Source organism: Cydia strobilella, chromosome 7 (assembly GCF_947568885.1).
Source record: "Cydia strobilella chromosome 7, ilCydStro3.1, whole genome shotgun sequence".
NCBI lineage: Eukaryota > Metazoa > Arthropoda > Insecta > Lepidoptera > Tortricidae > Cydia > Cydia strobilella.
In genome coordinates, this window is record NC_086047.1 from 11497325 (window position 1) to 11519958 (window position 22634).

Here is a 22634-nt window from a genome sequence, read left to right on the forward strand (position 1 = left end):
TTGCCTCTCTGTTTTTTCTCTCTCTTCTTTTGCGTTTTTGCACATTCTCCTATTTATTTTGTTCTTTTAAGTTTTTCAATAGAAACAATTGATGTACTGTTGCCTTTATAGTTTTGTTTTTCTTGCCTTTGCTTTACTGTAAAGTGTGGTATCCCTACTGCGCAAGGTAAGCACGTAAGTAGTTTATGTTAAGATGATTATTTATTTATTACATCTGTAGCTTAGTAGCGTCTTTCTTTACACTTGTAAATTTCACTGTGTGTAAATTACGTATTTATTAGGACATAATCGTACACATAACTCATTTAACGATAGACTAGTTTCATGTTTACGTATAATGATAGGAATGAGGATTTTAATTTTTTAAGGGCCTCGTATCCTAGTCGGTAGTGATCCTGCCTACGATGCTGGAGGTCCCGGGTTCGAATCCTGCGGTAAGGGTACCTATTTGTGTGTTTATAAGTTTTATCACAGATATTTGGATGGTTTCTTTCTATGTATTGATATTGATATATGTATTATCGTCTTGTACCCTGAACACCAAGTCTTACTGAGCTTACTGTTCGATTAGGTCGTTTTTTTTTCTTTATAATGAAAAAAAAAAAACAGATACAGGCCAATAACATTTACAGGCAAAATTATAAAATGGTAAATATAGCCTACGTCCTAATAAGACAATTACCACTAGGAGGTGTGTTCCCATTTGTGTAAGAGTGGTGTAAGATTATCTATTATTTATTTATTGACATAACACCAATAACGAACAAAGGCGAAAAAGTTAAGTTTGTTAATGTTTTAAAGGAATCATATATCATATACCTTTAGGATTACCACTTTATATTTAATATTACTCTAAATTATATCACTGATTTCTAGAGATGTTAATTCAAGCAGTAATATAAAAAGTGTGTTGTTAGTACATAGCTAAAGTACAGAGTATCTATGTTCTTACGTCCGCGAAGGTTCGATACGTAGGGCGGGGGCGCGGTCGATGAGGCAACGACCCCGCCCAAACCACCCCACTTATTTATTTATTAAATTCTCTATTGTTTCCTATTAATTATTTGTCTGGAAACTTTAATAGCGCTATAAAGGAAGGTTGCGAGATTAAATTCGGCTTTTTTTTCGCAGTTCACAAAATAATTGCTTATTCGAATTTGCGCAGCGAGTGAACATTGTGTTGTTTATCGCGTTTGTTGAGTAAGAATTTAAAATATAGAGATAACAGACCCTGTGTGTCAAGTCTAGACAGTTAGACTTATGTTAACACGAAATCCTAAGTAGGCAGTGCAAAATCGAAAAAAAGTTTCGTAAAGTGACATCTCGAATCTCATCCCTTAAATCTTAAAAAAAACCAAATGTTTAACTAGTAGAGAATGCTATTAGGCATTAAGTCCGCCGTTTGTACATTATTTTTGTGTTTTGTGCAATAAAGTTTAAATAAATAAATGGAAGGCTCATCGCGCATAGTAAGAACAGCTTCATTAAATACATCGAAACAATCTGACGTCTACCTAACTGTAAATCTTACATTAGTATACTTACTGTAGTATAAAAATATGAAAGTAGCTCATATCAAGTAAAACGTATAAATAATGTAATTATGAGGTAGATACTTACCTATTTTAATAATGTTTGTACGGCATGTGGCAAATGTGGTTGTACTTAATACAAAATATATACTCGTATATGTATAAATAATCTTTTGCCTGATAGTGTCGATGTCCTGAAAATTCTGAAATTCATACATATATAGCTAGGTTCATCCCCTGAAAGGCAGCCCCTGAATTTTAGTGCCTACTTTAGTCTGCTCTTTCTCTGATTGAATTGGACCGGCCCGCACTGTTATAAAAGGAGAATAGCCGATTGTGGATATAGTCCCGATGAAAATACATTGAATACCTACCTATTACTTTAAGGCTGTCTGAAAGAGATCGCTCTTTAGCGATAAGACCGCCTGTTGTCTGCCTTTATCTTTAGTCAATTGTTTTTCTTTAAGCTTTATCTTTTACTGAGGTGTGCCAATAAAGAGTATTCTATCTATCTACTTTTGTCTATAAGACATTATTCGTTAAATATGTGTATTTTGAATAAACATACATACACCTATTCAAGTCAGAGCTTTCTGAAAACTATTAGACAACACCTACAAACAGTTTAAGTACAAAATGTGGTCCGTTATTCCACCACAAATAGGTAGTAATAAACCTAATATCGGAAATCAAACTTCAACTTAGCAACATAAAAATTATATTCCAAAATCCATAAGTCGAGGATATAAGGTCGAATTTAACAATGGTGTCGATTTCTTGCCTCCTTTTCCAGCTTATGCTTCCTCGCTCACACAACAATCGCCAACGGAGATTCTATTTACAAAACATTCGAGGCGACGTTGCCACATTGCGCGGGAGTGCATGACGTCACACATGCCGTCCCTCTTTACACCTCTCTGTCTTGACAGAGGTCGTTTTCCAGACTTCGTTTAATGAAGGACAACATACGAAGATGTGTTTCAAATGTAAATTAGTTCAAGTTTGGAATTGGTTTGTATTAAATTTTATTACAAGTTTGGTTTCGACCTATATTTTAGAGATGAAACGGCAAAAAAATGTTTAAGAAACTTCAAACGAGAAAACAGATAAATAGATGTCGCATCTCTAAAGATCATATTTTAAAAATTATGGTTTCATTTTAAGTATATAATTAAATTGGCTGTAAATGCTTAGGTAATTAGAGTTAGTGCTTGAGCTATTCTTTGTCCTCTTTTCCACTTCTCTCCGAAACTTTCCTCATTCACACCTTTACCTATAACCTTTCCGAATTCTGCTTTTCATATTTAATAGTCATACAACGAGTTGTCAATTGTCAATTTATCATACCATGGACAACAGACATTGCTTGCAAAAATCACACCCTAAAGGTTGCATTTTTCACAAGTTCACAAGTTTAGAAAAGTCTTTGTGACTCACAACCAGGTCGTTTGTCATAATTCATCTAAATGTCGTCACGATGTTTGGACTCCACGGCGGATGTTTGAGAAATATCCCGGCGAATTATTAGCAAGTGTTGCCGCAATGGCTGTTATTTAATAAACATTTAGTTCTATTGTCATTGTATAACATAACATATCATATACTGTAAGAAAGTGGCCCAGAATAGTCTAAGCGAGTTATGTCTACAGCAGGAATTTCTTTATAGTTGTGACTTATTAGACATACCTACTGGGCTACTGCATTGATATATGATTGGCAAGGCAGAATAACGTAGGCCTGGTTAGAGGTACTACCACCATGGGAGTACTTTTCCTAATTGATTAAGAAATGTTCGCAACGAAAGGTAGTGGCAGTTGCTCCACCTGACTTAAACAGACCAGGAACATCTTATGTAAATGTCATGGAAAAGAAGTTTTCTGTAATCTTAATGTAAGTGAAATAATTATTACTAGTATTAGATACCAAAACCTTAACCAACAAAATAAGAAATATACGAGTACAGAACGAAAACTTACTATTTTCACTAATTAACCTCATCACTCCGAACAGGTTTCGTAATATTTCTATGTTATATAGATGTTTAGTTCCATCTTCGTCGACCACATAAGATTGTAGCGCTGTTTGTTGCGGAAGCAATCAATTCAAATAGATCAAACTAGGAAGGCAAAGGTCCCAGTTATTCGACCACAATGAGCGGCCTTCGCCTCACTCGATCTACCTAATTGTGCCTATACTATGGCATCTTGAACTTTTATTTTTGATCGTTAAAGCCTAGGAACTTCACAATTTGCTAATCAATTCCTAGACTGCCAATGATATGTTCTTCTTCTATATACATAAACTTAAAAGTCCTGACTGACTGACTCACTTAAATCAACGCCCAGCCCAAACCGTTGGACCTAGAGAGCTGAATTTTTCACAATAGGTAGTTTTTATAACTTTAGTATCCACTAAGAAGGGGTTTTTCAAAACTCATCCCCTAAGGGGATGAAATGAGGGTCCAAAGTTTGTATGGGGTTCAAGTTTTATTTTAAGCTAGCAATTTGAAACTTCGTAAAGATATATTATTAAAATACAAGAAAACTAATTTCAGCTTTTTGAAAATTCATCCCCTAAGGTGGTGAAAAAGGGGTTGAAAGTTTGTATGGAGATCTAAAAATTTTTCAAGTGCGGGACGTGAAACTTTGTATATGGACATATTATTAAAATACAGGAAAAGTTATTTCAGCGTTTTCAAAAATTCATCCAGTTAGTTAAAAAGGGGTTCAAAGTTTGAATCCATTACAAATGCTTTGAAACTTCTTAGAAAGCCATAATAGCCGATTCCAAAAAAAAAGTAATTTCGACGTTTTTGAAAATTCAACTCTTTATTTTAAGCTAGGTACTTTTTGAAACTTCGTGGAAAGATATTAAAATATAACCACCAACATACAAATCCACGCGTACGAAGTCGCGGGCAACAGCTAGTTGTGTATAACTTGCAAACTGAGCGTGCAAATTTCAAAATCTTAGACATGATTTTGAGAATCCAACTCAGCTAAACTAGACGGATTTAAACTTACAATTATAATTTTCTCAGCGTTTTTTCTGTTTACACGCAAATGTACCTGCAGTCCTACACCTACATATACCTATATGTACATTTACCTACTGCGCAGAACTAACTATGCATTATTTGTCATATAAAAACGAATCAATACAGTCATTTAGCCTTGGAAAAAAGCATAATATATTTGGCTCTTGTCATTATAAAAAACAAAATTGAACAATAAATTGTCCGCTCGCTACTCGAAGCTGACATTTCCGATCGTGGGTCAGAGTAAATAGTGACTTTTCCCCTTGAGTTATGGATCGAAATCGATTGCAAGATTCTCTGTATGTCAGTTAAATTGACAGCAATTTATCTTGTATTCAAGATATTTTTTCTATTAGGGTTACAGAAGGTAATGTTCAATATAATGGTAAATAGTCATTAGGAGTCTCGGGTTAAATCAACTTTAGACTGTTACGGGCTTTTAAAAGGACGTTATGTATTTACGACGACATTTACTGCGTTGCGGTCGTCGTGTAAGTCGTTGACTTTTTAATAGTTTAATATTCAAGTAAAACTCGACGCTAATTTTTGTCATGGAGTCTTCAAATTCTCGATGCTCTATGTCTGGTTTGACATGGTCAATTTTTTCAGACAATTTGGAAAATATTAGTGATCTAAGTTGTCACTAAAGCTTACATCCATATCCTTATATCACTACGAGCGCCTCCCGCCACGTCCCGGAATAGCCTACGATCCACGCAACGCACGTGCGTAAAAAATGAAGGAGCTTTCCTACTTTTGGCCTTACTTTTGGGTATGAATATATTCGAACGTTAGCTTGTATACGCTTATACGTATACCAACATGTTGTGATGCGTCACATCCATAATGATATACTTGTGAGATATCTCGGTATTTGTTGAGCTTATGTGAAGTTCTATTGCAGATCTGAAGAAAGAACTTCCAAGTGGGTAGCAATCGCCCTAAGTACGATTATTTCCACTTCAGGTTATAATGGCTTTAATTCTATACTAGAATTATACATTGTAACTTTAAACTACGCGATATAAATAAAAACGTGAAACAAAATTCTGCTGAAAATATTGAACTACAACCTGAATGCAAATTATTGCACAATGAAGTGGTCAATATTTGCGATATTTAAAATCACTTTTTTGGGACAACGAGGCAACGGCTGAACAATATTTTCATAATGATTGTTCAGCATTCGGGCTTTTTCCGTAAAATATTACCGATATTTTTATTTACGTAGCCTTTACAGCCAGTTTTATTGAGACCTATTCTTTTGCCGATCTCTGAGACAGACTGGATTTTTGCTATATTAAAAAAAATGCCTTTTTTGTGAAGGTAGCATTTCTTGGCACCACTGCAAAAAATAAACCTTTAAACCGCATAAAAGTTGCAAATATAAAAAGAAAACCAGCCCACCTAGAAAATAAAACACTTTTTACATAATACCTACCTGCAGCAATTGCCGCAATAAATCTGATACCAAAAGATTGCCTTTAAGGATAAAATAGCAGTTCTTTATTGTTTTGTGTTACTGAGGTGTGCATGTGCAATTTGTGCAATACAATATGAATTATGATTATTGTATTCTTTTGAGCGGAGTAGCGCCACTAAATTAATTTAGATTTATAAATTAGAGTTAGATTTGATGCTGAAACCTAGGTTTTCCGTTATACCACATTGTTATTAATGTTATTATCTTGCGTGTGATTCAGGCAGTAAATCTTGGAACACAGATAATAAAACTTGTAAACCATAGGCCACATTAACCTCCTTGGTTATTTTATCGCGTCCTATTTGTGCGTGATTAATTGTGGCGCCCTGCCCGATAACAACAATCTAATGGGGCCTCAATTTCTTTACCTGGATAATTTATTTTCAACCTGGGAAAATGAATACATGCATATTTGATGGCTATAATTATGAATAAATCTTTTTTAATTAACGGGTTCATGTATGTACGTTTATTGTATTATATTACTTGGCATGAATAAGAAAGGATGGGAAAATAGGTCACGGCCTAAAGAAAATTTGTATCAAGGTACAACTGGTATGACATTCTGATATTGCACTGGATTGCACTCCGCACGTCATCATACGAGACTAACCTGTGTTCTATAAGTACACAAAATAACCTAGACATGTCCAAATGAAAGATTGCTACTACGAAGTTAGTAAGAAAGACTTGCCGTGATGTCACTAGGTACCTCCTAAGCTACGTCCTTTCTGTAAGTTTTAGCTCATTTAAAAAGTTGAAATCGCACAAAAGCAACACGGTACACGGTCCTTAATTTCATCATTGCTGTGAAACTTTATTTGGATATCTAAATTTACCTAGCAATTAATGCTTTTCATTTGGAAATTTTTAACGTTTCTCATGAAGTTTTTTTATTATTCGTATACATTTTCGCCATATTTTAGTTAATACTGTACGGATTAAATTGTTTTAGACAACCAATGAAATAATTTCAAATTCAGGAGCGAATGAATTTCGCGAATAGCTGTTGTTATTGTTGGTTGCCCATAAATAATGTGGAATGTTAGCTCCTGTCAGAATTATCGCCGTTTAATGTTTTAATAGCAGTTCTGGCTTGTTTGGAAAACGTAATTAACGCTTTTGAGACAGAAAAATTGGATTTTAGTGTTATTGTTGTTTATGGCTAAAAATAATGTTGCCTTCTACTTTACCTCTACAAAAAAAATACTCACGGTCAACAGTTTGTTCATCACCACGAATTTTCGCGACACGAAATAGACCATAATTATGGCGAACAATAATTATAAATTAAAAAAAGCATTTCGATAGCAATTCAATATACGCGTGATGAACATAACGAGAAATCATACATCGACATCCTTCAAACCGTTTAGGACCTTTTTCATCAGTCATTTAAATAAAAATTAGACCCGTTCCTTACTTTTGTCTTCTTAAAGGAGCTTTGACGTCATAACGTTAACCAATTTGATATTAAAGTAATAATTCGTAAATAAAAAGCCAGTGTCAAATATAACAAAGTTAACCGCAAACAAAACTACGAGGGAGTACATACATTTAACGTTCAGGGTTCCACAAATTTCAGTAATTTACGATTTGACGTTGAGCCAGAAAGATCAAAGATATCGTGGCCTTGGCCCAGCTGGACTACAGACCGCATGTCCGATTACGTGTTGATAGAGATTAGCTATTGCTATGCATTGCCAGGTTGCCACTGATAAACATGAGACTTTTGAAAAACAATAAATTTTATTTTATTGCCAGATTTTTCAGGCCGGCTAGTGCCTGAAATATAATGTCGACGGAAAACAAGCAATCGCATTTCCAATTCAAATAAGGTTAACGTTGAGCTGACAAATAAATCTGTAAACGGTTTTACTTGCCTTTAACCCGGCTTATAAGTATTTTAGCTAGACATATTTGGTGCACGTGGTATATAGTCTTTGGCATTTTTGATAAAATCTCTGTTGCCTAGTAAACGGTGATAAATTGAATTTTTCGTGTATGTATTCTCATGATTCGTGTTCGTGATTCATACCATCGCACGCCAAATCGACAGCTTCTTCAACACTTAGGATGAGCTTGAAATGTTTGAATATATTGGCACACCAACTCTGCGGAGCTTCAGGATTTACCGGGAAAACGTTAAGATTGGAAAAAGGATCTGCCAGAACCGGTAGAAACTAAATCCATTACTGTTATCCATCACAGTTATCTGGATATTTTTATTTTTTAAGAGTTAATATTATTCCTCTTTTCTGTGTACATCGTGACATAAATATAAAATAACGTCTAATTTTCTTGCTCGGCCCTTATAGGCATGTTCAAACCTTCTACTCCTTAAAATGTATTCAATGAAAGCTTTAGAAAAATGTACCCCTGTTTCTCGGAGCGTTTTTCACCCATTTTCATCATCATGTTGCCATGATACCGAGTTAACCTACAAGAGTACTCATCTAGTGTAAAAATACTCGTAGTATTTCTACACAACATGACGCAAATCATGCGTACCCGACATCATAGTTATGTAACTTCTTATCAGTGAAATTTTTATGCTACTCGCATCGTTTCGTACGGTAATTGTTGATTTTAATAAAAAATAGATAAAATTCGTACGTAAAGTTATTTTATTAAAAACTGAAGGGACGGACAGAAAAATGGATCACAAGAAGGCTGCCAGGCTCATATGGAGTTAGGTAATGATCTCGGTTAAAGTAATATAATAGGAAATTTATATTTTTATACCACAGCAGTGGGCGCTGGTAACTTTAGCGTCACAGGAAAGTTTATTTTTGTTATCGCTCTTCCAGCGCAACATGAAATTCGTTTCTGTCTTAAATTTAAAGAGGCTTGCTAGGCAAACAATATTGGATGGTTAATGAATAAAAGCTTATTATGACGGTAATTCCTTCTGTGCGGTGCGCTGTAAATGAGAAGTTTTGGAGTAATTTGTAGCGCCTGTTTGTACGGGAACAAAGCCGGCGGATGCAGGACTCCTTTGTGCGCGAATTACCGCTCTGCGCCCGATTGTGAGTATTGCGACTTATTGTCCGGCCCAGGAATGGATGGTGCAAGTTTGACTTGATCTGAAATATAATACATTTCTATCTGAAATATCATATACTTGTATATTGTCGACTGTACACGCCTCCAAAGTACTATCGACCAGTATAATCAAAAGTAATCATATGATTTCAAACTCGAGGAGTTACCGAAGTGTTCCACTATCACCTCTTGGCCCGATCAGATCAACTCGACTATTCCAAATTATTGTATTATCTTCTGGATAACATACTTGCCATGTTTCATATCAATACCACTATTAGAAAAAAGTTAAAATCAACTTGCACGACTTTATTACGTTGTTAGTTACATACATACTCAGTTACTAAATTTAATAATGAAGTACATAAAAGTGTCTTAGTTCAAAAAAATTAATGACAAACTTGAATAAATAAAACAGAAGTTTAATAATAGACTCCACTCAATTTTTGCGTTTTTTAAAACAAACCATCTACGTTTTGACAAACCCATTGGTGGTCCAAGGTCCAATACTACGAAACATGATAGTTATCTAATAAAATACTCAATAACTTGGTTCCCACATCTGCCCTTACAGAAATTTAATGAACCATGAAATCTTTAGAAAGCATCTCAGCATTCATAATAACAATTGTATTTCATAAATAAGTTACATTTCGAATTTATCCAAGATTAAGTTAGTATTACTCTGTTGAAGTGCAGCCAAGCCCACAAGTTTTATATTTAGATGAAGCGTTTGAAAAAAATTAACGCGTAAACTTTTTTGCCATTAGGTACTTTGTACCTTCAAGGATTCATGTGGTATATCGTATTTACGCAAAATAATAAGATGGCACGCCGAAAATCAATTTTCATAATGACTAGATAACTCACGTTATAACTTATAACAATACCGATGTATAAACTGTCTTGGAAAAACTAGTGATGTTGTAGATACAAACTTAACTACTATAAAGATTGAATTTGAACTGTCGTGAGAATTTGCGCACTACAGCGGGCATTTTGCGGGCAAGTCATTTGGTAAGGTTTACAAAAAAACATCTTAACTTACGAGTACATGTACTTAGTATTTGTAACATAGTTATCATGTATTAATCTTTAATGTGTAATACTCTTTGAAGTGTACAATTGATAAGCCCATTTAAGTGGCCGTTTAAAAAACAAATAAATAGCTGACATGCGTCATCATGACTGCCGTACTTGTATTTGTTGGTACAGTGGCGTCTATTTAATAGAAAAATTTGCTTTATTTGTTAATTTGCAGACCTAAATACCTAAATACGCATTGAAATGGATAGGATTCTACGACAGCAGTCCGAACTTAAGTCACGAAAAGGTTGTGTTCCCACAGGGTGCGTTCCCATATATATATTGGAAAAAAGATTAATAATATATTCGCATAATAAGTAAGTTGTAAAATCAAATATACTACATATTATTCAGTCTTATTTTTATTTAAAATTAAAGGGATATAAACTAATAGATACCTAACTAACGTACAGCCTTAGTTGCTAAGGTATTTGGATTTGTACATTACAAATCCTAGGTACGAAATACTAAGTACAAATAGTTTATTGTGACAACTCGAAAATTGATTTGTGAACCTTACGAAGTGACATGCCCTCAAAATGCCCGCTGTAGTGCGACGTATGGTCTGATATAGGGTTGTTGACACATGTTGAGTTTTATAAGTTAATCTAGTTAAATAGGTAGAAAATAAGCAATTTATCACAATAAATTGAAAACTTAAAAAATATATGGGAATCGTTTCTAATTTTTTTTTTTTTTTTTAATATTATTTTTTATTGATTTTTTTTTAAATAAATATTATTTTTTATTGATTCCATGTGTAATTGTTTTTGTAATTTTGGGTTAATTTTATTGCTTGAAGTGCCCCTGTGGCCTATTTGCTGAATAAATGTAAATGTTTGCTTTAAATTCTCATGTAGTTATGTAAGTTTTCAGAAACTTTCAAGAATGTTCTGCAACATAGTAAACTGTTGGCTTCTTCTTTTCTTAAAATGTATTTTTTTTTTTACTTCAAAATAGGAAAAAAAAAAGGTACAGTCAAGGTATTAAATATTGACTCAGAAAACTTACCAAAAATACCCGAATACCAAAATACTTATTCCCGACCTTATTACCCATGTATTAAGGTAGTGTGTACATATTTTTAGCACTTTGTCCGTATCGATATTTAATACCTCGACTGTACCATTACCATTCGATTCCTTATATTTTATTATAAAAAATATTGTATGGCAACATTGTATTGCTTTAATAAAATTAAGACAATGGGTCCTATCCCATACAGACATTTGATCCTGAAAACAAACCTGATCGACTGATACCATAATAAAAATTTGTGAAATACCCTATTAAACTAATTTTACGGTTTAATCCACGTATTTCTAGTCACTCGCGCGAAATGTTTCGGAGAGCCTAGGTCCCCATTTTCAAGCACTAACAGTAACACGCCGCTGCGTGGTGACCGACAGTACGCGGCGCGCGGGCATCGTGGTCGCTGCAGACCTATATTCTCCGGAACATGTCGCACGAGTAACTAAAACTACGTGAGTTAAACCGTAATAGTACATTACGATACAAGTGCGAAAATTAGTGTCGCAACTAGTGTCGATTTAAACCACTCCCTTCGGTCTTGTTTTAATTTATCGCCACTCGTTGCGAATTACCTTTTCGCATGTGTATTTTACAACCTTTTACAGTACATATAGCCCTTTAAATTTTCGACATAGGCACGTATTGTGCTAATTACTAAATTAAAGAAGCACCATATGTACTGTAAAATTAGTTTAATACTACTAAGATGCCGTAAATTTGCACAACATTGCCTGTGATTCCGCTCTACCACTAAGTCTACAGTGTTACTATTATTCGTTTATATAATAGGACACAATAAAAATGGGAGATAGGCGACGAAGGCGAAGTTTAAGGTAGGTTCAACTATTTTAATAACTGCAATACTTTGCGTCTATTTCTACTTCACAGACAGAAGTGTTAATATATAGTGTTAAAGTAGCGTTAATGAAATAGAATTTAGCCGACACGAGACGCATCCAGCCGCAAATAATGAGCTCACGGTGCTTGAGCACCGCACACTTCCTTTGCCATGCTCCCTGTTAATTGATATATTTATTTAGTTCAATTCATATTTAGCTCGGCAGAAATAATATATTTCCATAAATACGAAATAATATCACCATGTAATAAAAGTAGAAGAAGACATTTGACAATACTGTAAAAAGGGAGTTTCTCCACATCTTCATCAAATAAGCTTACCTTTTAGTACATTTGTTACGTCAATCATACTTTATATTTCATAACATTGTGAAAAATTCTGCCTATAAGTATCTGCAAAAATTAAAACAGGCACAATGAAGTTATTTACTTATACTATTTATTTTATTTAAGTCTGTTATCTTTACAATAAGTAAGGTAGGGATCTAAAACCCTTCCCTTTTTATTTCTTCATAACTAGCCTAATATGTAATAAACACGAAGTTCTGAATTTCACTTTGAAATCTGAAAACCAAGTGCGAGGAAATCTTTTAACAATTATTATTAAATGACACTGTTCACTTCACAGGCAGTAATTTTAATCCCGTTAAATTGATTCCATTTTCAATTTCAAATTGGGATGAAGTTCCAAGGTATTTTCTGGTCGGAGTCCACCAATCAGGACGCTCCATTCATAAAAGGAAGAGTCCATTGATATAGATGAGCCGCCGTGTTACCGTTAATACAAAATGGCTCGATATTGCCGGTCTGTATCGTATGTCTATACCATAAAATACACATTACTGTAAAATGTAATATCGTAATGCTTTTTAATCACGCGATATGTATTAGTTGCAAGTTGATTACTGTAATAACGTTATTATACACAAGCATTACTGTAGAAGACTGGATTGTACCTAGTATAATGATTGTTGCATCACCGTAGAATACTTGTCAGTAATCCTTTTAGAAACTATGCGTTGCCTATTGAGATCTCTGTATAAAGACAGAAGCTATAGGTAAGCATAAGCTCGACCATGCATGATAATTTTGGTGCATACCGACAAGGAAAGACCATTTTGACTTATCGCCACTAGAATTTAGAGACGCACTGGCACTGCGATACCACAGAACACCTGTCTCCATGCCCAAATCATGTGATGGCTGCGGCAATGATGACTTCAACGTTGACCACGCCCTTTGCTGCAAAACGGGTGGTTTAATAACACGACGCCACAACGAAATTAGAGATCCCTTTTTTGAGTTATGCCAGCACGCTTGGGGAAACGTGGTCAAAGAACCCATCATCACCAAAGGCGACGGTGGACTTCGCGGGGATCTCTGCTGCCGTGGCGTCTGGGATGCACAGAGGGAGGCGTTATTTGATATCCGTGTCGTAGACACGCATCCGTCCAAAAATCCGCCGAAGAAGAGAAAAAAAGAAAATACACGAACGCCTGCGAAAAGCGTCACACAACTTTCACTCCCCTCGTCACATCCGTCGATGGAGTCTTCGCTCCGCAAATGTCCACCTTCATCAAACATCTCGGTGAAGCCATTGCTGACCGGTGGAACAGATCCCTTAGTGTAGGAATGGGCTGGCTAAGATCCAAAATTATGATTTCAATAATCCGAACCACCAGCATGTGTATCCGTGGGACACGGCACAGATTCAAATCCAACCAACATTTCTTCGGTTTCAATGACGGTGCAGCCTTACCCAACCCGTCTACCTCTAACCTGTACTAGCGTCGTTTTCTTGTCGTTGCTCATTTCTGTATTTTTTATTTTTATAATTTTACATTTTTGTATCATTTTAGAAAATATTATAATTTTGGTGCTACTTTCTACATAAGGGTTTCTCTTGAAAACTAATCAATAACAATATAAAATACCCACCTGAACACGCTACCACTATTTCTATTCGCAATACATACCTATGGTCTTTTCAACCCACCACTTTCGTGCCCCATTCATCACATCACATCACATATGGCATATAGAGCGAGATTTAAGAGCCGTTGCCCACTGTCGACTAGTCGCCGGCAACTTGGTCTCTCTGCGACCAAAACATATAACTAGGGCCAGGAGACCAAGCCGAGCGCAAGCATCACTAAAATATATTGTGTTCTTCACAACTATGTTCAAGAGAGTCGGATACAAATTTGTGGACTCGACAGTTGCTCGCAGCGTGAACGCTTCCACCTGTACCCGTGATCCTAGTGGTCGCCGGCGACCAGCAGTTGCTTGTGCGTCGTCACTACGCAGCGAGTCACCAAGTCGCTCGGGTGACCGGCGACAAAGTGCGTAAACGCCCATATAAACTATAGAAAGTCACAGTCGCCATCGACTGAGTCGCCGGCGACAAGTCGACAGTGCGCAATAGCTGCGGTTAGCAATCGTCACAAAGCAATGCCGGTCAATGTCAAATCCTATATATTGGGTTAGACTGGACGTTACTGAAACACGACTGAATTCGCGCTTTAAAGTATAAGTTAGAATGAAAATGCCCATAAATTAAAGCTGCCTTTCATTTGTCCACAGAGTTACCGAGGCCGAAAGCCTCTAGGCGGCACCGCAGGCGTCCCCGGTCCCCCAGGCGTGGCCGTGCCCGGCGTGCCCGGCCTGAGCCCCGGCGTGCCCGCAGCAGCGTCGCCGAGCCCCGCTCCGCAGGCGCCGGCCGCCCCCAGCCCCGCGCCGGCTACCACGCCCGGCATGAAGCAGGAACACCCTAGTCAACCCATGGTGAGATTTCATACGACTTCTTGCACAGAATGTAGGTAGTAAAATCGACACCTAGTAACAAGCACATCGTGGTACAGTAAGCTGCAGAGATAACTGACCCCCAGCATAAGAAACTTGTTTGCATGGGGAAGGGGGGGGGTCAGTTACATCTGCAGCTTACTGTACATACACTAAACTTTTTCAACATAGGATTACAATAGTTTTAACTATCGTGTTTACTATCTACTCCTTAATCGTTATTAATTTTTTATTCATCTACAAACTTGTAAGGATTGGCGCCAACTCTCGCCACGAGGCGCAAACACAGTTTTAAGTCCTTTATTTAGTTCGCGTCAACTTCTACGTACTTAGATAATGAAAATGTTGTGATTAGAGGCTTCCAGTTTGCGAACTTAATGTTTTGTCGGCAAATTGTAAAAAAATGACGTTTGAATTTCAAGGAATATAATTATTGACACCTAAGAAATGAAATATAAACATTAAATTAATGACATCCAGCGAGTTAAGAACCAGTTAAAACAACATGCTAATAGCATATCATTACGTTACATTTATGTTAATTCCTCCAATTATGCTAATCGAACCGCAATTATTCCTCATTTACTTACCACTAATTATAATGTGGATGTCGTCTTTTATTTAATCGGTTATTCTTTTGTTTTGAACTTTGAATGTCAAATAAATGTTTTTAACGCCGAAGCGGAGCATTTTTCTGCGTAAGTCAGAAAAGTATGTAAACTGCGATAAAACGCAAACATGGGTATTTATGCAAATTGAACGGACACTTGAACTTAGCACCAAGGATGAGGGATTGAGTTTAGCACCAATGAATTTAAAAACCGCACCAAAAATTTAATTATAAATAAATTTAATAGCATATCTAAAATATAGTTTATCCTATATCTTAAACCGCAAATTAATAGATTACACAAGCATTTTCCCTACTGATGAGTTATGTGAGCCGCTATCTCTTCCGCTTGATTTGGCATTTGTTTGTGAATTAACGGGGGAAGTGGGCCGATCTCGCGACTCACGCTAGTCACGCTACACCGCCACCGTGGAAACTACCTATGAGCGGATATGAGAAAAGTTGAAATCCGACAGTCGTACAATAAAAACTTTAAAAAAAAATTTAAGGTACCTCCCTACACGTAAAATGGGGGTGTAATTTTTTTTTTTTCGCTTCAACCCTACAGTGTGGGGTATCTTTGGATAGGTATTTCGAAGCGAATAAGGGTCTTGAACTATTCAACAAACATTTTTGTTAAAGTGAATAATTTCGGAAATAATCGCTCCGAAAGAAAAAAAAATTGTATCCTCCCCCCTCTAACTCTTGAACCATATTGGTCCAAAAATGTGCAAACAATCGTGGAAATAGAGCTTAAGAAAGACATTAAATGAAAACTGTAGCGAACATAATCAATTTAGCCGTTTTTGAGTTATCGCAAAAAGTCTGCCCTTCATAGTAAAAAGACGTACAGCTACAATTAGACGTTATTACGACATTAAATGGGTTTTTAAAGTTATTTTGGCATTATTCATGTAAATAAAGGAAATGTAAGATAAAAGACCCTAACACTCCGCACCCTCGTTGAGCTCTGGCAACCTTACTCACCGGCAAAAGTTCGCGTTAAACAGTTTTCCTACAACTGTAAAAGGTAAATAAACCCCTAAATAGTCATATCACATGCATCGCTTGGGGGGCATTTGCACTAAAATTTAAAATGACTCCCGCGAGAAGTGGCATAAGTTGGATTTTTTTTAATTCGCACGCTCAACTTCGTCAATTTGCGAGCATACGGGTCGTACGTTTAACTCAGTTAAAAGTTCAGTTCACTGTATAAAGTATAAGCACAGTACCTATACTTATACATCTCCTCAGTACTTTAGATCAAGTCTACGTATGCTTTTAGACGATGTCGCATCGTGCTATGACACGATTATGTTATGTCCCTTAGTTCATTGCTTAACTTACTAAAAATATAGAGTTAAAGATTTCTCATTTTTTAACAAGCCTCCATTGGTTGCGAGTGAGCTTTTGTGTTTTTTTTTTTTTTCATTTTGCTTTACTCGAGCACCAAAATAATTGCTTGTTTTCAAACTACCGCCCGAAATGATACGAAGTTGTTGACAAATAAATAGACAATGGTAAATTCCTACCTTGATTTATGGTGAAAATGGATACAATTACCTACATTTCTACAATGGGGCGTAATGTAGCCGTAAAGTGTATTTTTCACCACACCAGCTGGTAAAGGCTCTCTTGATTGTTCAAGAACTGATAAGAAAGTTGCATTTTATTCACATGTGAGGCAAAGTAAGCAAATGCAATTTTGAGTTGTTTTCTTATGTTTGCTGGTAGAATTGACTTTTAAATGATGATTTTGAATGATAAATATTTAATAACATTAATTTTGAATCGATTTGCTTTGATTTTGTTTGATATTTTACAGTTAGTATTTTACTTGTGTTGGTGTGGTGAAACATTTTGTGTTTCACTCGGTGGCAAAATTTGTTTAACCCTCATCTCTCGCTCTCTCGCTACGCTCGTGCTTTATTTTTGGAATTTTTCGCTTGCTCGGTTATCAATATTAGCACGAGAGGTTAAACAACAACTTTCCCCCCTTGTAAAAGAAATAACATTTACGCATCCGTTACCCTTAATATTAAATTTCATACTAGTTGAATTTAATCGAATTTAAACTATCGTGAGACATACTAACTTAGCGGTTTCACTCACGTATCTTTAGTCACTCACAGTCTCCATCACTTAAACATAGAGAAATTACAAATGACGCCTAAATTACATACATTAACACAAAGGTTGATCTGTGCCATACAATGACAAGGCCAGTATTAAATTACATAATTACATATTTTTGGTTGTCGTTATCGTTATGCTTCCTTTGTTTGTTTTTTTAGGGTTCCGTACCCAAAGGGTAAAAACGGGACCCTATTACTAAGACTCCGCTGTCCGTCTGTCTGTCTGTCACCAGGCTGTATCTCATGAACCGTGATAGCTAGACAGTTGAAATTTTCACATATGATGTATTTCTGTTGTCGCTATAACAACAAATACTAAAAAAGTACGGAACCCTCGGTGCGCGAGTCCGACTCGCACTTGGCCGGTTTTTCTAAAATGATCAGCAGTCTACTTTATCATGGCAAACTTTATTATTAAAATGACGTTTAAACATTTTAAAATACAAAATCAAGGGGTCTACCGCGAAAACCGAAATTAGAGAATTGCGGGGATCTTTCTCTTTTACTCCAATGAAGGCGTAATTAGTGACAGAGACAGATGCCCGCAATTTGCGAACTTCGATTTTCGCGGTTATAGGGACACGTAGCCCTCTTCATTACGAACCATAAACAACCCATTGTTATCGTTGCAAACTTTACTTTTAATTACTGCCGCACATTTATCGCGTTCTTCATTTAAGGCCCAGTCAGTTCGTGTTCTTCTATCACTCTCACTGAGCGTAAACGTGGGCGAGATGGAAGTGCGTGCCCGGGAACGCGGATATCATGTTTTTAATTTTATTTTTTTGTATGTTTATATAAATAAAAAAGTAATCGATACGTTCCCTCAAACATTATATTGCCGATTTTTAGAAGCAATTTCGATATTTTTATCTTTTGCGCATAATTCGTTACAAACCTTTTAAATGCATTTTAGACCTATGTCAGTGTTTTTTTCAGTTACTCGAGAAAGGCCTCAAGACTGCTAGTTAAATTTATGGCAGCCATATTGTGATCCAAAAAAGCGCTACCACTTTTATAAAACTCCGTTTTCTGAACCTAAATAAATGTTTTTTTTTTATTATTATTTTCGACTACGAACGAAGTTATAGGGGATAACGTACTTACGCGTAATTTGTTCCGAACACGTCAGGCGCTGAGTAACTATTACGGACTCTGTTTGTTTATTTTTGTATATTTAAAAATGAAACTTACCAACGCAGCGTAAGGTCGGGTTTGTAATAACTTCTGAAAGTTATCTCACCATGCGTTCAAGTTTAGTAATTTAATATCGCTGGGAGTTTTATTGAAATTAATTTCTTACCTGGCTTTACCATAGAGCCCGGAACGTAAGTTTTTTCAAATTATGCGTTTATGTTAGAAGCAGGCGTAGGTACCTTCGTTTTTTTTTACAATGTTATGAAATATAAAGTATGATTGACGTAACAATTGTAGGTACTGAAAGGTAAGATTGTTTTGCTAAGACGTGGAGAAACTCCCTTTTTACAATATTGTGCAATGTCTATATCTACTTAAATTACATTCAGTCCCATGTGAAGCTCAAATAATAATGTCAGCCTATATACGTCCCACTGCTGGGCACAGGCCCCCTCTCATGCGCAAGAGGGCTTGGGGCCCCCACGCTAGCCCAATGCGGATTGCGGACTTCACTTACACCTTTTTAGTTTCTTCGCAGATGTATGCACTGCAGGTGGAAACCTGTTCAGTTGTGTGTCACGATGTTCTCCTTGACCGAAAAGCTAGTGGTTATAATCAAATGATATTTCATACATAAGTTCCGAAAAACTCATTGGTACGAGCCAGGATTTGAACCCGCCACCTCTGGATTGAAAGTCGGACGTCATATGAAGGGTACACGGAAAGAACATGTCTAGTCACTTTAGTAACATTTTGAGTATTTGCGGTTTTAAAATTTGGAACCATGTCAGAATGTATGGTAATTCCGTGACCAGGTCTTTTTTAAGTATAAAAAAGTTGTGTTACATTATACAGTGGTAGCAAAAGATATAAATAATAGTTCATTAGGAGCTCTACATTTTGAAATGAAAATCTCATTTTCTTATTAAAGTGACTAGACATGTTCTTTCCGTGTAGGTACCCTTCATATCCACTCGGCCACCACCGCTTGAAGCTCAAATTCAAATTCATCTTTTACTTACTCCGAAAAAAATCTCCCGTTTATGATTCAAACAAGTTACCGTCGAAAATGTTTTTTATATACACTTTTATTGCCGACAGTACTTTCTCTCTTTTACATATCTATCCAGCGCTTCTATCTATCCAGATCTTTTTTAAAGAGCCTAAACTCAATGTGTCTATGTTTTTCCATCGAAGAGTTCCTTTGCTACCTTCCGACTGCATCATCACCTTTATGTTAGCATATTATGGCATTGTCATCGGGAATACGGAAATATGCCAAATTTTAGCTCATCAAACACCTGGAGGTGGTTCAAATTTAAGTTATAATATTTGAAGCACATATATTAAGTATATACAAATATACGCGATGAAGCTAAATAAATAAAAATGTGTAAAATAAAATAAAACAAATAGTACGTTACATACAAAGTACCGTAAAATCAGGTAACTATACCTATAGAAAGAGCATTAGTGTATCTAAGCTCCAAAACAACTTAATTTAATTAAGTTACCTAATCTCTTAATGTGCAATTTATAAGTATTTTTATTTATCTTTATTTTATTTTATTTGGGATCACCAAAACAGACAATACATCATGAAAAAATAATCTGTAGCTTACATAACATTGAGGTTAGATGTTTGTCCAATTATACACACAAATTATTACCACAGCTTATGAAGTTTAATTTTTAATTTTATTTGTAATGAATTGACATTCTTTTATTAGGATTATTAAAATTTTATGCATGATACCTGATGTACCCTACTAGTAAATGTAATATACAAAAGTTTTTGCATGTTGGCTTTATGTCGACTGAATACTTATTCTAAAACTGTATTAAGACCTAATTGTAACGTATTCTGGCAAATAAACATTTCTAATTCTAATACTAAAAATAAATGTAACGAGTACAAATCATAAAGGCTCGTTAAGAATCAACGTTAAAACTGGACATTGTTGTATTATAGGACTATAGTTACCTGAGTTTACGGTAATTCGATAATTTTTAGTATTTTTATATATTTTCTATTTTTAGTATTTTTTTTATCATAAATAAAATAAAACAACATTTACGCAAGGCGTGTCCTCTAGCAAACAATTACAGCATATTAAATAAACAATAAAATAACCTTACGTATTTAATAACATACATTTGCATACATTATTACCTAAACTAGTAACCTCGCGATTACGGTGTTCACACGTAGAACAATGTGCGAGGTCCTATGGCTAGCCTCGGCCGCTTTACTGTTGATGTTGTAGGTAAGTGTCGGGGTGGGTCAAGAGCGGAAGATTTCATTTTCTTTTCATGCTAGTTTCATGAGTTTTCATAATCAGGTTTTATCAGATTTGTGCTGTACTTTTTTATTTATTTAACTCTCTTGGCTATTCCATTACCTACCTAGGTAGTTTAGTGAGTACAATTAATTCCTATTAACAGAATAGCAAGATTATAACAGCTTAGTTTACGTTGAGTAAGTAAATAATATATTTTAGTAAAACTTCTGTAAGTTTTGGCACATCGAGTTAAATTAATTGACTTGAAGTATTTTCTTGTCCAATAAAATACCTAATTGTGGTTTGTTTACATTCTTTTGAATACTCAAAGATACAGACTATAAGTATCCAAACAATAATGAAATAGGCCTTAGCTTGAAAAACGCAATAGTTAAAAACTAATATAAAAAAATATTTTTATAATTATAAGGAAACATCATTTTCACGAATATCTCTCTCGAGACTAAATATGTTGCCAGTTCACAACTTTGTTCAAATTTTGTGGAAATTGGAACGTTTTGTTTCAACATCAACTAAAGTAGGACGCCTCAGTGTTGCGGGTCTCCCCGACGGTTACGACATAATCTAAAAATAACTAGTCAAAACGACTCGTCACACAAAACCATATACTTAAATTCTACACTGTTTTCGCAGAAACTAATGTAATATAATGCACTTAAAAGGTACCAGGTGTTTCAACACTTTTTTTTATACCACGTCGGTGGCAATCAAGCATACGGCCCGCCTGATGGTAAGCAGTTACCGTAGCCTATGGACGCCTGCAACACCGGAGATATTACACGCGCGTTGCCGACCCTAACACTCCTCTCCCTCGTTGAGCTCTGGCAACCTTACTTACCGGCAGGAACACAACACTATTTAACGCAGTGGAGGAAATGTGTGCAAATTAGTTAGCTCGGCGTAGTACCTACAGAAATTAGAAAATGCACTTGAGTCTTCCTCTTCTTACGTTCTCTTTGTTTAATAATACTACGCAAGTTCCTTTATCTCACATCCGTAAATGGAAGTAAAATGGCAGATTTAAAAAAATCGTTTAGATAATTGCTTATTCGTTATTAGCTGGCTGGATACATGTGTGGCAGGGAACCGGCTCTCGGACAATTATGTATGCCAGAATGACGTATTATGCCACTTGATGGGTTATACATGTCTATGGGTTATACGAATAAGATACTTGTCCAGACTTCAGACCAAATTGTATTTAATAATTCATATACCTATATACATACTTACTAGTATATGTATACTATGTATACAAGGTGAAATTTTAACCACCAGCCATACTCTGCGTAGTGACTTTATAGGTCATGTCATACTGAAAAACTTTTATTATGGGACCAATGCCGAAATCGCGAAACTTACGTACTTAGGTATAACGGATATTTCAAAACATGTGTGTATTTGTTTAAGAATTCGCAATAGTCATCGAGCATTGTTTGTTCACAGGCCCCAATGCCTTTCTACGCCGGCGATCCCAACAGGTTCCCTACGACCTGGCAAACCGACCCGTCACAAGGTAATTATACAGTTTAAATTTACACTCGCATTCATATAAATAACATTTGTTTGCGCTT

At 35.7% G+C, this 22634-nt stretch overlaps 1 protein-coding gene across 3 annotated transcripts in view; it reads left to right on the plus strand.

Annotated features, from left to right (window-relative positions):
• LOC134743173 (methylcytosine dioxygenase TET) overlaps window positions 1-22634 on the plus strand; it is a 146731-nt gene that overhangs the window by 114150 nt on the left and 9947 nt on the right. For all 3 annotated transcript variants that reach the window (XM_063676548.1, XM_063676549.1, XM_063676550.1), the window contains 2 exons: window positions 14657-14857; window positions 22507-22576. In XM_063676548.1, coding sequence (XP_063532618.1) covers window positions 14657-14857; window positions 22507-22576 — 271 coding nt within the window. The remainder of the gene's footprint in view (window positions 1-14656; window positions 14858-22506; window positions 22577-22634) is intronic.